This window comes from Panthera tigris (assembly GCF_018350195.1).
Source record: "Panthera tigris isolate Pti1 chromosome F3 unlocalized genomic scaffold, P.tigris_Pti1_mat1.1 chrF3_random_Un_scaffold_71, whole genome shotgun sequence".
In the NCBI taxonomy this organism is placed as follows: Eukaryota; Metazoa; Chordata; class Mammalia; order Carnivora; family Felidae; genus Panthera; species Panthera tigris.
Genome location: NW_024962185.1, coordinates 155,993 through 173,864, shown reverse-complemented (window position 1 = coordinate 173,864; position 17,872 = coordinate 155,993). Strand labels below are relative to the sequence as shown.

Genomic DNA, 17,872 nt, shown 5'->3' with positions numbered 1-17,872 from the left:
TGAGGAAGAGACAATGCCTAAAGCTAAGGCCCTAAATTCATGGGGCTCCTCCATTCTCCTTTCCTCATCCATGCTTGGCCGTGGTGGGGTTACAGTTCTGAAAGCACAGATCTGTTAGAGCCCTGAGGGAGCCATGGTTTCCCTGGAATCCTGATCATGGCCAAATATTTTTCATCCTGAGGATGGAGTCTCCATGTTGGTGGACAGGTCAAGAGCTGTCACCACACCCCATCTCCAAATCCTATTTCCTGAGATTTCCTTTGGCCCCTCACTGAATGCACTGAGAGCAAGTAGTCCAGGTCCTGGTGCTGATGCTGACTGTGTTGTTAGTTCCACAAGGTCTGTTCTTGGTCTTTTAGGTTGTGCTGTAGGTGGAGGAGTGATGAGGGGCAAAGAACAAACCTGGTTCTGGGCATGTGAGCCTCTGGTTTTGGCTCAGTGCTGCCAAGATCCCTTTCTTCTAGAAGAGGACAACAGGAGCCAGAGGCCACAGTGCAGCCCTTAGTGTGTGAGCAGGCTGCCCCACCCCAGAAACCCCTCACTCACAGCTGCACAGTTGCCTGGTCTCAGCCCCACTGAGGCTGCAGAGCCACAAGGCATCCAAGACATTTCTTAAATGATCACTTGGTTGAAGAAATGTAGGAGCAGATAAGGTGACAGGGAGGGGAAATTCAACTTGTATAAAAAAGGGCAGTGGAGTAGTTAAAATAGGTACCTGTTTATTTCAAAAGGTGAGAAGCCAGTTAACCTACCATTCCACCCACCTTTGTCCCAAGCTCTTGTTATGCTCAGTGGCTTGAGTTGAAGGAACCTGAATGCCTGTGAGTTGAGAACATGCCTGCTCCTGGGCTGTCCTATCTGGAACGGAGATTTCTCCAACCTCATGCTGTGTCTGAAGTGTTCTCACAGCCATCCTGGCTGGAAGAACTTCCCCAATGGACTTCACATCCACCTGCAAAGCAAGCCAGAGGCTGTGTCCGGTATGGTAACCATATGCTCCTGCAGAATTTTGGGCAGAAGTAATTCCTGCATCCCCCAAGGCCAACCAAACAGAGGCTCAGAGTGCCCTGGGGGTGACCTACCAGGCAAGCACTTCTGCCCCTGAGCCAGTAGCCAAAGTGAGCCATTATGCAGAGTAGTCCATACAGAAGGCTGAAGTCACACAGGATGCAGAAAATGGAGGTGAGGCACAGAACTCAAACTGGGACACGAGGGCACCAGTGACCACCACACCTCAACTTTTGCCCTCAGGAGCACGGACTGTTAGGTGCACATGGGCAGTGCATACTTGATATCTGTGTGAGGCACACAGAGTCTGAAATGTGCCCAGCATATGTGGTCCTGGGCCTTTCAGAGCTGTAGTTTACTCCCCACTCCCTACAATGGTCCTGTCCTGAGGCTCCATCTGCCCTGAGTCTCATATCCATTTGAATTTAATGAATCCTTACCCAACAACAAATCAAGCCCACTCTGGGTTCAGGGTAGTTCTCTGTCCTGTTCACAAGGACAATGCATTAAGGCATTTAATAAAGATTGTGGGGTCAGTGGAGCCCTTGGATGAAGAGCTACTGTTCAGATGTTACTCCATATTGCATAGACCTAGATTTAGTTAGACTGTATATTTCAATGTGGCTTGATCTAAAAAAATGTGATAATTAGTGAAAAAGATACCTGCTGGACACTGACCAGACTAAGGGGTTAAGTCTCTGTGCTCATGGAGATAATGTTCTGGGAGAACTAAGACAGTGAAATGAGGTAATCGTAAGGAATCCTGGGGCCAGTGTGTTAGATCCGGGGCTGGATGTAGAGTGCTGGGTGATGGATTAGTTTGTGGAGAGAGATCTTTGGGAGTTTCTTAAGGAATGTGCATGCCCCAAGCACATGGCAGTGGTGAGGAGCAATCCAGGGGAAATAGATAGTGATAGAGTGGGTGAATGCAGGACTGGGGGACCCTGTTGGGTGGGGTCAAACAAGGAACATTTGTCCTGGCATCCACATGAGGACTGTTCAGGGCTATGGTGGGATACAGGGGATTTGCTCAGCTTTATTCAGGCTGCCACAGGGAGAACAGTTGCTCAGGCAGAGAGAAACAAAGCCAGGGAGATGTGTGTGTGCAGGAAGGTTGTCTATGGAGACACTTTTGTCGTGGGCATGAGCAGGTAGATTGTGGCCATTTGATGAATGGGAGTTGGGGTGACCATCACCATGGATTTGTATAGCAATACCCCACAGTGCTTTCTTCATTTACACAGCAGAAAGCAGGTGTCTACAAAGGCTTATACAAGGTGAGGTTCAGGCATGTTCCACCTTCAGATTCACTGTCCTGTAGTATCCTAACAACTCTGTTGCTGGTGAGTCTACCTGGAGCATCGTTATACCAGTTCCCAGAGAGTCTCTCCATCCCTCCACCCTGCAGTCCAGTCTTCCCACTGCTGCCACACTCAGGAGCATAGCACTAACAAGATGAACTCACCTTCAGTTTTCCGGTGTGGAATTAAAGTGTCTGACTTTGAAAAGTGACTAAGGACATCACTTCCATTTTCAGGAAAACCACTCCTTGCAGGAAATGGTAATGGTAAATTTGGCAAAAAATTTTCCCCCAAAGATATGTTTTATTTTGCCCAGAATGAATGGACTCCCCCATCTGTGGAGCCAGACTGATGGACTGTAGGGGCAGTTCTCATAAAGGCAGACTTGGGTTGAAATGAATGATACACACATTGGGAGTCACAAGGATAGTCTCATCCTGTCTAATTGGGATGATCTGAAAAGTCAACTTATTCCAGCTGCTCCATGTCACGTGGGTTCTCCAATTCAAGTGGGGATGCTTGATTTGGTTAAACAGAGGAAGATTTAATCATCAGGAAATAAATACCTGTGGCTGGCAGAGGAGAGATATCTGGATCAGAACTGGGAATGGTCCTCGGTGTATGTCTGAAGTGATAACCCTCCTTTAGATCTCTGGTCCTTTAGTCAGTTTTGAGAGATCCACACTCTCTAGGTGGTGTCAAGGTATATGTCAGAGTACCCCACCCTTGCCCCAGGTTCATCCGCAAAGGAGGAGAGAATGGCCTTTAGGCTTCCAGGTGAGCTGACCACTAGGTTCTTCTCCCTCTGTGATTCTACTGTGCTGGTGGTGATGTGGGCAAAAGTCATTCCCAAGCAGGCATATGAGGAGAGTGGGTATAGAGGAGTGTATCCCGTGTCACACAAGTAACCACAACAGCTCAGGGCTCATCCCCACCAGTGAACTTATCTGTGTTGGCAGACCCTGGGATATGCTATCTAAGCTGAAGACACTAATAAGAGAGGCCACCTTGCTTTAAGGTTTTAGCAAGCCCAACATCAATGCCAAATGTCCCAGTAAAGTGTATGCTTACCTACTTCCTGTGGTGTAAACTAAAATTCTCCAATATCCTCAACACACAGAACACACTTTTCCTGAAACATTCCCACTCCCAACCAGACTTTTGGTCTTTATAAAGTCTCATCATTCCATCTTAGAAATAGTCAGTAGACAAAATATTTTTAGCTGCATTGTACATTCACTGTTGCCTGCAGGAAAGAATGCCAGAATGATGATGTGTCTTTCTACACAGTAGTCCTATAACTTTCTTCTGGTTTGGGAACATTAATGGGGCTTCACTTGCTAGCCACAGCCTTGTAGACCCACCACCTGCTGACACACCAGATTTAAGAAGATATAGAGTCTTATGACACACCTCACATACGAAAAATGTATAATTAAGAACACTCTCGAAAGCAAAGCCCAGAAAATGTCATCTTGAACATGTCACACAATCCATAGATCTCCAAATCAAATTCTGACCTAGATGTGGGATTACCAATTGATTTGAAGGGAACCATCAGAAAAATGCTTCAAGAAGCAACTTCAAACGTGTTTGAAGTTAATAAGAGCAAGTCTCTGAAAAGAAAGATGTAAAGAAGAAATTAATAGAACTGAACAATATAATAAGTAAAACTTTTAAAACAGTCAATTGGCTCAGAAGGACAAAGGATATGACACCAGAAAGAGTCAGTTAACATGAAGGTAGAACAACAGAAAGTACCGCATGTGAACAATGGAGAAAAAATAGACTGGAAAAAAAAATGAACAGAGCCCCCCGTGCATGAGAAACTACAAGAAATAACCAACCAATGAACAAACAAAAACCCAGAAACCGAAACCTAATATTCATGTCACAGGAATCTCAGAATAAAAAAAAATAGGGATTAAAATATTTCAAAAAATGGCTAATAATAGCACAAATTTGACCAAAAACATGAACCTAATGATCTATGAAAATGATTAAAAACAAAAGACTTGAAACCCCAAGATATCCCCTAAGACACATGGTATGGACTATATTATGCACCCATCCCATTCACATCTTTCAAGTTCTATTCCCATGAGCTTGCTTGTGGGGCTTCAGGAGACTCTGAGTGTGACTTGGGGCACAAGGTTAGGACCTTCATGATGGGGTTAGGATACTTAGAGATGAGTAACCAGAGAGTTGGCACTCTCAGTGCACACATACATAGAGAGGTCATGTGAACACACAGCCAGAAAGTGGATATCTGAAAGCCAGGAATATGGGCCTTGCTGGAACATGACCACACTGGTGTCCTATGTTGGACTTCTACCCTACAGAACTGTGAGAAAGTACAATACGGATGTTTAGTCATTGGCCTAAAATTAGTGCATTTTACATATTATATGAAAACATGACTTATAAGCTAAAACACATGGTGATTAGGACTTTAACAAGATTAAAACCTTTTGCTCTAGTAAAGCTCCTATTAGGTGGATGAAAATACAAGCTACAGGGTCATCCAGGTGACTCGGTCAAACTTCCTTCAGTTCTGTTCATGATATTGCGGTCCATGAGTTCAAGCCCCAGTTTGGGCTATGTCTTTACAACTTAGAACCTGGACCCTGCTTCAGATTCTGTGTGTGTGTCTCTCTCTGCACCTCCACTGCTCACTTTCTGTCTCTGTCCCTGTCTCTGTCTCTGTCTCTCTCTCTCAAAAATATATAAACAAAAAAGAAAACATGGGACGCCTGGGGTGGCTCAGTTGGATAAGCGTCTGACTCTTGGTTTGGACTCAGGTCATGTTCTCATGGTTCGTGGGTTTGAGCGCTGCATTGGGCTCTGTGCAGTCAGTGTGGAGCCTGCCTTGGATTCTCTATCTCTCTCCCTCTCTCTCTGGCCCTCCCCTGGTTGTACTCTCTCAAAATATATAACTATACTTTTAAAAAAGATGTAAAATAAAGAAAATATGACTATGAATTAGGCAAACATATTTCAAACCACATAAATGACGAAGGACTTGTATCTACACAGTATTAAAACACTTAAAAAGCAACAGAAAAAAAAACTGTCCAAGTAGGAAATGGGTAAAAGACATGAACAGACATATCATTATAAAATACATACAGATCGCATAAGCACATAAGAAAATGTTCTACATCACTAGCCATGAGGTAAATGAAATGGAATGGAATGGAATAATGAAATGAAATGAAATGAAATGATGAAACCCTGACTGCATAATTACTTCCAAAATGTTAGAACAGCTGGTTAAAATGAAATAGTTAAAAGATCAAATATTGTAAAGAGGTGGCTCTTTCATACATTGCTGATGGTAATGTAAATGACACAGCCACTCTGGAAAGTCATTTTGAGAGCTAAACATAAACCATACAACCCAGTGGTCAGGCTCCTGGACGTTTATCCCAGAGAATGTAAACTTAAGATCCCACAAAACATTGTGTACAAATGTTCACGGCAGGGTAATGTGTAATAGCCGAACCACTTGAAACATACAAAATGTCCCTCAAATGGCTGAATTAAATGTTACATCCACACTAGGGATCCCTACTCAATGATAAAGTATTTTTTAAAAAATTCATGCACAAGATTTGGGTGGATCTGAGGATCATTATGCTGAGTGAAACCAAAACAAACAAGCAATAAACAAAACCTACATCAAATATCACAACTGCAGGATTCTCCTCCTTAACAAAATGCCCAAACTCCCAAAATGTAAAACACATTGGTTATTGCCATGGCCAGGGATGCTGGGGCAGGAGTCAATAGCATTAGGGAAATCTTTAGGCTGATAGAGCAGTTCCACACATAGATTGTGCTGTTGGATACATAAATGTAGATGACAAACTGACAGACCCAGACACGCCAATCATGCCACTGTTGGTTTCCTGATGTTAATATTCTTTAGCAGATGTTACATTGTGGTAGAGAGAGTGAAAGGTGCCTTCGTGAAGGGACCTTTCTGTAAAACCTCAAGCTTCCTATAAGTCTACAAAAATACCTACCTACCTATATACCTATCTACCTTCACTAATGTCATACATGTCATTACATCTCAGAAAAGCTAACAGTCCCATATTGGCTTCTTGGAGTTCCAAGCTTCCCCAGGACCATAAGCTGTGGGCATCAAGCAGCATGGAAGGAGCAAGAGGCGTCTGATTCTGGGCTGTGATTGGGCAAGTGCTGCCCTGTGACAAACTGTAATCCTGAGGGTCAGTGTAGGCCAGGTGTGGGATAGAAGCAGAACCCAGGCTTCTATCCTCCCAGACCTGAAATTTTCCCTTTAGGAAGAAAGGACCAGGATCAAAGCGGACCTTCCACTTTTTTCCATCTATTAGAAAACATCTCTCTTGTACCCTGTGGATCCCCTTCCCAAACCTGCCATCTTTTGCCTCTTATTCACATAAACACCTCCCACCCAAGTTGTCTACATTCTACACATGACAAAATGGGGACTTGGGGATGAGCAGCTCTGGGGTCTCAGCTCAACCAGCAGTCTGATGTTTCTGGAAACCCAGGGTGTGATGAACAGGGTGTGAGCAGCCACACATAGGATGTTCCAATGGTGGGATCACATAAGCGACATACATCTCCCTTACATCTAAGTGACCCAGACTCCACCAGCCTCCCCACAGGCTCCTAAAAGCAGCAGCTCTAATATAAGCTCAGACACCATCCATCTTAAAGACAGAATCCTACACTTCCTATGTCCTCATGAACTTCATATTCCACCTCCACAGCTAGTTTCCTCATGGTTCCCATCAGTTTATGCCCAGTGGCTGGGAGCACACTGCCTTGAGCTGAGCTCAGGAGCCACTGGACTAGACACTTCCCTCGCATCTCAGGTGGAACTATAGGTGGGCCCCACCTCACTGGTTCTGCACCACACTTGAGCTTCCACCCCACATCCCTGGAGCTAAGAGGGACCATTTCCCAGGAGGGGTTGAGCCTGAAAATTTAACCTCCAAGTATCTTCTAACCCCAGTGCCCAATTCACGAAGGAATCTTAGCTCTGCCTCTTGAGAGTGACCACTTTCCGTCATGCCTATGCACACCCTACAATTGTCAAGATGCAACTGTTCCCACCTCTTTCACACTATGCCTTCCTCTGTCCCCAACCTCTGCATCTAAAACACCCAATTTGAATCCCACATGTGTGTCCCAAGTCCTTCAATGTTTCCTTTGTCAGAACAGAACCCACCATCATGGCCCCTCACACCACTCTCTGCTTACTGCACCTCCTCAAGCAGAGACAGGGAATTATCCAATGCCCCTGGCCTCCCTCCTCTCTGGTTATCTGGTATTCGTGTGATATTTGTTCTTCAAAGGCCTGGATCAGAAAAGAAACCTAAGTGTAGAAACATCCGCTTCCACGGCTTGTGTTTGAAGCCATGGCATCAGGGTCCATACTCAAGTTTAGCAACAACGTGTCTGGGACGTCTCAGGACAGAAATGCTTTATGCAGAAATACCTGAGTACAGACATACTGCTTCTCTTATCCTTTCTATCAGAATAGAGCTGACTTGATCAACCGACCTTGGGTTTGAGAAGTCACTGTGTGTGAATGTGCTCATGGGGACAGGCATGTTGTGATCAAGGTCATCTCCCTGTAGTTCACTTACACTTTCTCAGAGCCGTGGAGACACTGTCCACCATTAGGATGATGTTATGTGGCATAAAGCAGTGTTGACTGAGCCAATCTGCACATCACAATCACCCAGGGATGGTTCCTCGTCATTATTCTTATAATATCATTCTCAGTTATTCATTTAAAACTCATGTAAATTATAAACTTATGACATGACCCCACTTCTGGAGATGACCACACTTTTTGATGCTTTCCTTTTATGTCATCTTGTGTGGACGGGGGGCAGCACTCCTTGGACATTGCTTGGAAGTAAAAAGCATCCAGTAAGACCGCCACGTGCACAAAGAATCTCTCTAATTCATGGAGCTGAGCCTGTCTCCCTCCTCACTACTTGGCCTGTTCTTCTAAGGCCCCATTTCTCCAGGTGGGAACACCATTCCTTTATCTGGAGGATTTCATTCAATGACTACTCTGTGTTAAGGGCCTAGGTTTCCTCTACAACTTCCTCCCAGCTCCCCTGCTCATGTTCTGCCATGAGTTTCAGTACAAAGTCTTCAAAAAAATGGTCTGTCTCTTCTTTTATTGGATGGTGTTTGTTTCTTCTGAAGAGGGGGACTCCCAAAAGAGGAAGGCTTCACAGGTTACAGACCACAAGGACTTATGTTTGAAGTCAGTCCTGGGTGCAAAGGGACTCAGTTTTCCTGTGCTTTATTGGGATGTGGAGATTTTGGTTGAAAGTCCCAGTTAGCGCAGTGTCCAGGGTAACCATTGGTCCAGTGTCAAGCTAGAATAGAGGGCTTGGAGGTCACAGGGCTACCAGTGAAACTGATGTCCTGATAACTCAATTGCTCACTTTTGTGCTTGGTTGGAGGGCTCCTAGAGAGACACGATTGGGTCAGGCCAGTGTTCCAGGGACTTTTTTTGCCCAGTGCTAAGCAGAGTTGGAGGGCTTATGGTTTTAAGGCTCCCATTTGGCCAAAGGTCCAGTGGACACGTGGGTGCAGTGCTGAGCTGGGCTTGGAGGTTTCATAGACTAAAGCCAACTGGCAAGCTCTGTGTTCAGTTGCCCTGAACTCTGCTTGATTAGAGTCGTGTTGTTCTCTTGTACAGCCCCGTGTCCAAGGACACATAGTGAGCTCATTCTCCCGGTGACTACATGATGTTGTGTAGAGCTGTGGTGGATGGCTCCAGTTACAAGGTCACATAGTGAGACTCCTTTTCACATTATTCCTTGGCCTAGGGAAGAACTGGTTTGGATGGCATGTAGTCTGAAGTTCTTGGCAAACCCAGTGTTCTCGAGACTTGATTGCCTTGTGCTTTGCTCTGTTGGAGTGCTCCAGATCCAAGGGCACGTGATAAGCCAACTAAACGGGACACTCTTTGGCCTAGTTCTGAGCCATTTGGAGGCCTCCAAGTCCACAGGCAGGTGGTGATCCCAATGTCCACATCACTTCTTGGCCTAGTACAGAGCCGGGTTGAATGCCTGATGGTCTGAAGTCTCCTGGTAAGCCCAGTGTTTTGACGACTTGATCGCCCTGGCAGTCTGTTTGGAAGGCTCCAGGTCCAAGGGTACACCGTGATCTCACCGACCAGATGACTCCATGGAATAGTGCAGAAGGTTTTCAGGCTGCATGTTCCAGGGCATGTGTTGAGCATGTTGTCCAGGTGACACCTTGGCCTAGTTCAGAGCTGGGTTGTAGGAATCATGGTCTGATGGCTCTTGGAAAGCCTGGGGTTCTGGAGAATTTATTTCCCAGTGCTGCGCTCTATTGTGGGGCTCCAGATCCATGGGCATGTGGTGACCCCACTCTCTAAGATACTCCTTGGCCTAGTACTGAGCTGCTTTGGAGTCCTCCAGGTCCAAGGGAAAATAGTGAGTCCACTGTCCAGGTCACATCTTGGCTTCATGCAGAGCTGAATTGAATGGTTCATAATCTGAAGGCTCATGGGAAACCTGGTATTCTGGAGGCTTGATTGTCCAGCGCTCTGCTCTTTTGGAGGACTCCAGGCCTAAGGGCACATGGTGAGCTCACTGACCAGGTGAGAACATAGCCTAGTGCAGACATGGCTTTTTGGGCTACAGGTACAATGACATGTGGTGAGTTCAGTGTCCAAGTGACTCCTTGGTCTAGTATATAGCTGGGTTGGAGAAATCATGGTCTGATGGGTCTTGGCAAGACCAGTATTCTGGAGACTTGATTGATGTCTCCTCTTCTCAATTGGAATGCTTGTTTTCTGAAAGCACCTTGCAAATCTAGTGTCCCGAGCACTCAATTGTCCTCTATCCTGAGTTGAAGGTCCCATAGTTCAAGGGCCTCTAGTCAGCTTGGTTTCCAGGCGACTCTTTTGCCCAATACTGAGCTGGTATGCAGGACTCATGGTAGAGTGGCTCCCAACAAACCCGGTATTCTGAGGACTCTATTGTACTGTGATATTCTGGGTTGGAATGGTAGTGCTCTAATGGCTTCTGGTCACCCAAGTGTCTTGGGAATTTGTTTTCCCACCACTGAGCTGGATAAGACAGCTCATTGTTCTGTGTTACAAAGACCTCCACTGTGTCCAGTGTTGTGGTGACTCCTCCCAGTACTTTCTTGTGTCAAAAAAATCTCCTCTTTTCCAGGTGTCTGTGAGCATTGTCCACATTGTGAACATCTGGGTCAGCCTGATGTGCCAAGCATTATATGCCCTGTGCTGAGTTGCAGGACTCCAAGGGGAGTAAGGTGTTCTGGGTTCTCTCAGGACATGGCCTTGGCTTTCCTGTGCTGACCCTTGTTTTGATCACAGAAGTTTGGGAGGGGCTCTCCCACCTGGCTGAAAATCCACTGTACTCTCTTTACTAGTGCCCCGACCCACTTGCCAAGTTGGAATGCATAGGTGAGTGGCCCAGCCAAACTTACAGTGGGAAATAGGTCCTGGAAACATGAGGTGTGGTTACACAGACCCTCAGAACTACATAAGGGTGTAAAGGTAAGAACAAACATGCATGTGGAGTGCAGAGGTCAGCAAGAGGCCTCACATTGGGGAGTGAGCACACATCTTGCCATCATCACGGGCAGGGAACAGGACAGATAATTTGAGGAACAGCAGGAAGAGCTGTGGTGGCCTTGCCATCTCTTTCCTCAGTATGGCCTGAGCTGTTGCCTGCCTTTATTAAAGCGCTGGTTCATCATATTGCTCTCTTGTGACATCAAAACCATATCTGGCCTATCACCAGGATTCTCTTAGGTTGGCCTTGATCATGCAGCCAATCACCTGGCAGCTCAGCTATCCAATAACAGATGGCTTTCTCATTAGCCCTCCTGACATCATTGCTTGGACACCCTGTTTTAAAGGAAAACATGTTAACATTTCTTCAGGGTGAAAATTAATATTTGGGATATATTTATAGTACATTCATGGTGATGTTGAAAGAGTCAACTGGAACAAAGCCAAACGTGTCACTCAGAATCACCATTCACTATAACACACCAATGTGAATCAATACATGGGTCATGAAACCCCATCAAAGGACACACATCAGTGGTTATGTGAACCCCAAGCAAAAGACACACACACAAAAGCAAACAGTGGACTGAAATAATGAGATTGTGGCAATCAGTGAGAAAGGGAAAATCTGAAAACAGGCAGAAAACACACATGATACACATGGGAAAAAGGGGTAAATGAACTGCGAAAACTTTTTTAGAAGAAAATGCAAACTAATAATATTGAATGACATCTTCAAAATCTTAAAGAATAAAAATGACCCTGCCAACACAGAATTCCACGTCTAGCAGAATTTTCTTTAATAAATGAAGACAAATAAATAAATTTCAGGCATATCAACACTGAGAGTGTCCGAGAATAGACTCACGCTACAAGAAAAGTCAATGGGAGTTCTTTGGGCCAACATACAATGGTACCAGATGAGCACTTGTATCTAGGAAAGAATGAGGTGGGTAGAAACAGTAATAGGAAATATGTCAGGCTTTCATCATCTCATTTAAAAATTTCTGCTACAAGATACTAGAAAGTTTAAGTAACTATAAAAGCAATATACTGTTGATCGTGTAGCAAATGTCAAGTAAAACATAGGACAAGAATGGAAGAGTGCTCAAAAACAGGAATGAATTTATTATTGTGTTGTGTATTGTTTGTATAGGGCAGATGGTAGCAGATTTAAGTATCAAGTTATAAGTCCTCAAACACATACATTCTAATATTTATAGCAACACTATCAATAATAGATAATCTATGGAAAGAGCCCAAATGTCCATCAACTGATGAATGGATAAAGAAGATGTAGTGTAGGGGTGCCTGGGTGGCTCAGTCAGTTGAGTGTCCAACTTCGGCTCAGATCATGATCTCGCAGCTCGTGAGATCGAGCCCCATGTCAGGCTCTGTGCTGACAGCTTTCAGCCTGGATCCTGCTTCGGATTCTGTGTCTCCCTCTCTGTCTGCCCCTGACCCACTCGCATTCTGTCTCTGTATCTCTGAAAAATAAATAAACATTAAAAAAATTTAAAAATGAAGATGTGGTGTGTATACAATGGAATACTACTCAGCCATAAAAAAGAATTAAATCTTGTCATTGTCAATGACATGTATGGAACTAGAGTGTATTATGCTAAGTGAAATTAGTCAGAGAAAGACATATGTCATATGATTTCAATCATATGTGGTATTTAAGAAACACAACAGATGAACAAGGGGAAAAGAAGGAAAAATAACATAAAAACAGAGATGGAGCAAACCATAAGAGATCTTAAATACAGAGAACAAAACTGAGGGTTGCTGGAAGGGGAGGGAGTGGTTGGAGGAGTTAAATGGGTGATGGGCATTAAGAAGGGCACTTTAGAGAATGAGCATTGGGTGTCATATATAAGAGATGAATCACTAGCTTCTAATCCCCAAACCAAGAATATACTGTAACTAACCTGAATTTAAAAAGAAAAAGAAAAGAAAAAGAAGACATGGAAAAAAAAGGGAAGTATGCCTAGGATGGAGTCTTTGCCTCAACAGTCAGGAAAAATAAGTGCTGGTCTTCATTTGCACCAACCAAGGGTTTGTATTTTAGCAAGTAATTTTTCCTCCTAGCTTCAGTTTGTCCATCCATACAATGAGGAGATGGTCTACAAGGTTCCGTCCCACAATAAGAAGACATGATCACAAGAAAGTTGTTCCACCAACAGTCATTTGCAAGCAACTACAAGGACAAAACCAGAGGCCTCAATGGGCAGTATCCTAATGTAAATGAAAAGCTGGCAAGCATCTGCCATGACACACTGGAGGGAGTAGAATAGAGGCCCAAACAGACCACAGGGAGAGAGACAGGAAATGAGAATGTGGCTATGCAGCTGAATCTTGAGAGAAGACAGGGTGGGTGATTACCCACCAGCAGAGGGAGCTTATAGGTAACACCTCTCCCTTCCCTTTCCCCTGGTTGTGTCCAAATGTCCTTTTGAGTTTCCTCTTCTCTGGGAAGGTTTCTTTGACAACAAGGTCCACGTGTGTTCTCAGAGTGCCCTGGGTTTTCTTCTGCCAGAGCGTGGAGACCACAGCACGGCAACTGCCTGCCAGCTACTTGTTTCTTCTACTGCACTTTCAGGAGTTCCTTGAAGACAGGGATGATTTTCTCTTTATTGCTAGCACCAGAGACAGGACCTGCCACACCACTGACTCCTTCCTTGTTTTGCATACACTCATCAAGCACTTGCTATCTCCTACCACTGTATTAACAATATAGACACAAGAGGGGCGAGAGGAGCACAGCTGGTCTTTGACTTCATGGAGCATGATTTACTGGTACATGTTATAAAGGGGAACAGGGACAGGTCCACAGAGGAAGTGATGCATGGTTGGGGAAGGGTGCTTGGAAGACCAAAGAGAAAAAGTGTCTTTGGCTAGAGAAAAGAGAATGCATCTGGAAGAGAGAGGGGAACATACAGAGACTGGAAGACCACAGTCAACTTTCTGGCCTTATCTCAGGACAACACGTAGATACTAAAGAGTTTTATGCATTAGGGCCCTGGTGGTCACCATTCGCCAAGACGTCAACAGGGCCAGTCTTTTCAAACAATCATGACTAACAGCCACCTCACCTCACAGCTAGATGCTGCTTTAAATCTCTCCCACCCCTTTTCTTTGTGACTTAACACACCCCATATGTGCCCCATCATCGTTCCAGACAACAGGTTCCTCTGTGCTTTAATTCAGTTATCTCAAACTTTTGAATGTACACTTATTAGAAAAACACTATTGGCCACACATCCTGAATCACACAACCATTGTAAGCTATATTCATGTTCAACTGTGTTTTTATACACAGCATAATACTCACATGACCAGGATTTAAGATGTGGGGAAAGTGGCTGCAGTTAGAAGTTACTTTATCTGCACAGAGGAATGACTCTCCTTCTCTGAGCCTAACTCCCATTTGTGAGCTGGCATGGGCATCGCTAAGGAGACAACCTGCAGCTGTGCCACTTACTAAAATCCATTTTCTACTCATAAAATAACTCGTATCAAAATAATAAAAAAGAAACTCCAATTACAAAGAGGTACACAAAATATCATGGTACTGGTATAAAAATAAGTCCATGGATCAATGGAGGAGAATGGAGAGAATAGAAATGAACCCATATACACATAGTTAATGAATTTACAACAAAGGAGCCAAAGACACACGATGAGGAAAGGACAGTCTCTTCAATTAATGGTGCTGGAAGAACAAACAGGCACATGAAAAAAATTAACCTGTGACCCTTTCTTCAACCACATGCAAAAGTCACTTTAATATGTGTTAAGGAGTGAAACATAAGACTTGAAACCATAAAACTGCCACAATAAAACATAGGTGAAAAGCAGCTTGACATCAGTCTTTGTGGTGAATTTTTTGGGGGGTCAGGATTTGACACCAAAAGTAAAGGAAATAAATGTAAAAATAATCAAGTGGTACTACATCTAACTACAAAGTTCTGCACACCAAAATAAACCATCAATTAAAATGAAAAGAAACCTATTGAAAGAGAGAAAATACTTTCAAATCATAATATGAAAAAGGGACTAGCATATAAAATATAAAAATAAAACAACTTACACAACTCAATAGCAAAACAATAATCCATCCAATGAAAACATGGAAAGTGCTGAAACACTAATTATCAGGAAAATAACAATCTGCCCCACAAAGAGCTATCACCTCCCACCTGTCACAACGGCTTTCACCACAAAAGACAAGAAATAACAAGTGTTGGCAAGACTGTTGAGAAACAGTATTAATAGGATTCAAAATCAAAGAAAGCTGGATTAAAATCCAAATAGATTAAATTTAAAACATCTATTCTTCAGTCTGTTTAGGAAACAGAAATATCATTATAACATATTTACTAAATATGTTTGGCTTACATTTAAGAAAACGAAAACAAAACAAACACAAACAAATAAGCAAAAACAAATAAACCACGATTTCCTGGGCTAGGTTTAAATAAGGGAAGGGTTGTAATAATAAATCAGGTGACCTGGGTGGAAAACCTCATAATTGTTTACTTAAATGACGATCCATGGGTGCCTAGCATTGACAACATAGGATTATATGCAAAGAAACTGACATCTCTTTTACATGAAACTGTTATTTGAATTATATGGATATGTAGGCATTCGAATCCTTATAACAAAATTTTTGAAGTGTTTGTAAATCCCTTTTATTTGAATGGTTGCAAATTGAAATGAAATAGCCACATTGTTGAGTATCGTAACGTTACCAATGGTCCATTGTGAACAATTGGCTTCAGAACGCTGGTGGGTACTAAGCATTTTGTATTTATAATTCAGTTGAGTCTGACATGCTCTAAGTAGGGAATTTGATGTTGACCAGATATATAAGGAACCACTGGTGGCACGGAAGGCACAGAAGAACCCCTTTCTGAAGGTCATCAAAACCTAACAGAATCATGACAGTTCTATAATGTGTCTGTCTATGGTGGGTAGACATGAAATCCTACAAAACCTATCTAAGTTAGTGTTAGGCTTTATTCAAGGAACACTCCATTTTATAACATGCTAAATTTATTTGCTTTTTTATGGTTTTGTGTTTTCTTTTTCATGTTTATGTGTCATGTATGTGTTGGTGTGTTACTAGTGTTACTGCATGTGTTGATGTTTTACTAGTAGAATTAAAATATATTGCTTTATCAATTGATCAATAGCAAGATTGGTCATTGATACATATCTTTTTAAAACCCATAACTGTTTCAAAGCACATAGCAAGGACCTTTTTTGACAGTTCACTGCAAAGTGAATTCTGTTACATACTTCAGTGACATTAAAGGGAAGTTACCTTAACAGCATTCTGTGCTTGTGGCCGAAATTGTCCACTACAGCTAAAATTGTTTCATTAATCACCATGTAACTTATTTTAATATTTTATTTTAATTCCAGTTAATTAACTTACAGTGTACTATAATTTCAGGTGTAAGTATGATGATTCCACAACTACATATATAACCTACAGCTAATGACAAGTGCACTCTGATCCCCATCATCCATTTAACCCATCCTCCCCACCTCCCCTCTGATAACTATCTGTGAGTTCTCTTGTAGGTAAGAATCTGTTTCTTGGTTCCCCTCTCTCTTTTTCTTTCTTTGTTCATTTGGTTTGTTTCTTAAATTCCCCATATGAGTGAAATCATGTGGTATATGTCTTTCTATGAGTTATTTTGCTAAGCATAATAAACTCTTGCTCCATCTATGGCTTACAAATGGCAAGATTTTGTTGATTTTATGTCTGAGTAATATTCGAGTGGGTGTGTGGGGGGTATTTTTTTGTGTGTGTATGTTTATAATCATTCAATGGAAATCTTGGCTGATTTCATAATTCAGGTATTTGTAGATGACTGTGTTAAAATTGGGGTACTTATAAATATTGAGGTATATGCACCCCTTTGTATCAGCATTTGTTTACCCTTTGGGTAAATACCCAGTAGTTCAATTGCTGGGTATAGGGCAGTTTTATATATTTACTTTTTGAGAAACCTCTGTACTATTTTCAAATGTGCTACACCAATTTCTATTCCCACCAATAGGGCAAAAACGGTTCTTCATCCTTCATATCCTCACCAACATATGATGTTTCTTGTGTTGTTGATTTTAGTCATTCTGACAACTGTGACATGGGAATTCTTTTGGTTTTGTTCATATTCCCTTGGTTATCAGTGATGTTGAGCATCTTTTCATGTGTCTGTCTATAGACAAAGTCATTTATACGTCAAAAGTATTAATCAAAATAAAAAGACAACTCTTCATCCAGATCCTTGCTGACCACAAGGAGTTCAAACCTGTTTGGTACTCCAACTTGCCCTCAGGATGATTGGTACAAAAAGGAAACAAAGTGACTGGATACCCACTTTGATATGTCCCAAATTTTATAAGGGAATTAGAAAGGGTGAAAGACACCATTGAATAAGGTATTGAGTAAAAGGGAGAAGAAATTACATGTCACACAATAAAGATATTGGCAATATGTTTAAAATAGTTAAGTAAAGGCAGGAAAAATAGGAAATCAAAGTAATGTGGAAAGAGTAAGAAACTATACAATAGTCAAATATATTAAAAAGGAGCCTAATATAATTACATCTTGAAAAATAAAATGACACAATTTAGAACACAATATTTTTGTTAAATATTACATTAGTCTGAGGTGATTTGAAAAATAATAAACTAGAATATTGAGCAAAAATATTGCAGCCAAGGACATTAAAGTAAGATCATTTATAGAGAATAGAATTGTTGGGGTGCCTGGGTGGCTCAGTTGGTTGAACATCTAACTTCAGCTCAGGTCATGATCTCGGGCTCATAGGTTTGAGCCCCACGTCAGGCTTTGTGCTGACAGTGCGAAGCCTGCTTCAGATTCTCTGTCTCTGTCTCTTTTTCTCTCTTGCCCCTCCCCTGCTTGTGCTCACTCTCTCTCCCTCGC

The 17,872-nt window shown here is 42.7% G+C and overlaps 1 protein-coding gene across 1 annotated transcript in view; it reads right to left on the bottom strand.

Moving 5' to 3' along the window:
- Positions 1-355: 355 nt before the first annotated feature.
- LOC122236312 (vomeronasal type-1 receptor 90-like) overlaps positions 356-17,872 on the bottom strand; it is a 44,953-nt gene continuing 27,436 nt past the window's right edge. The window contains exons 3-4 of the mRNA XM_042977174.1: positions 839-952; positions 356-460 (exon numbers count right to left, since the gene is read on the bottom strand). Of these exons, the coding sequence (XP_042833108.1) occupies positions 356-460; positions 839-952 (219 nt within the window). The remainder of the gene's footprint in view (positions 461-838; positions 953-17,872) is intronic.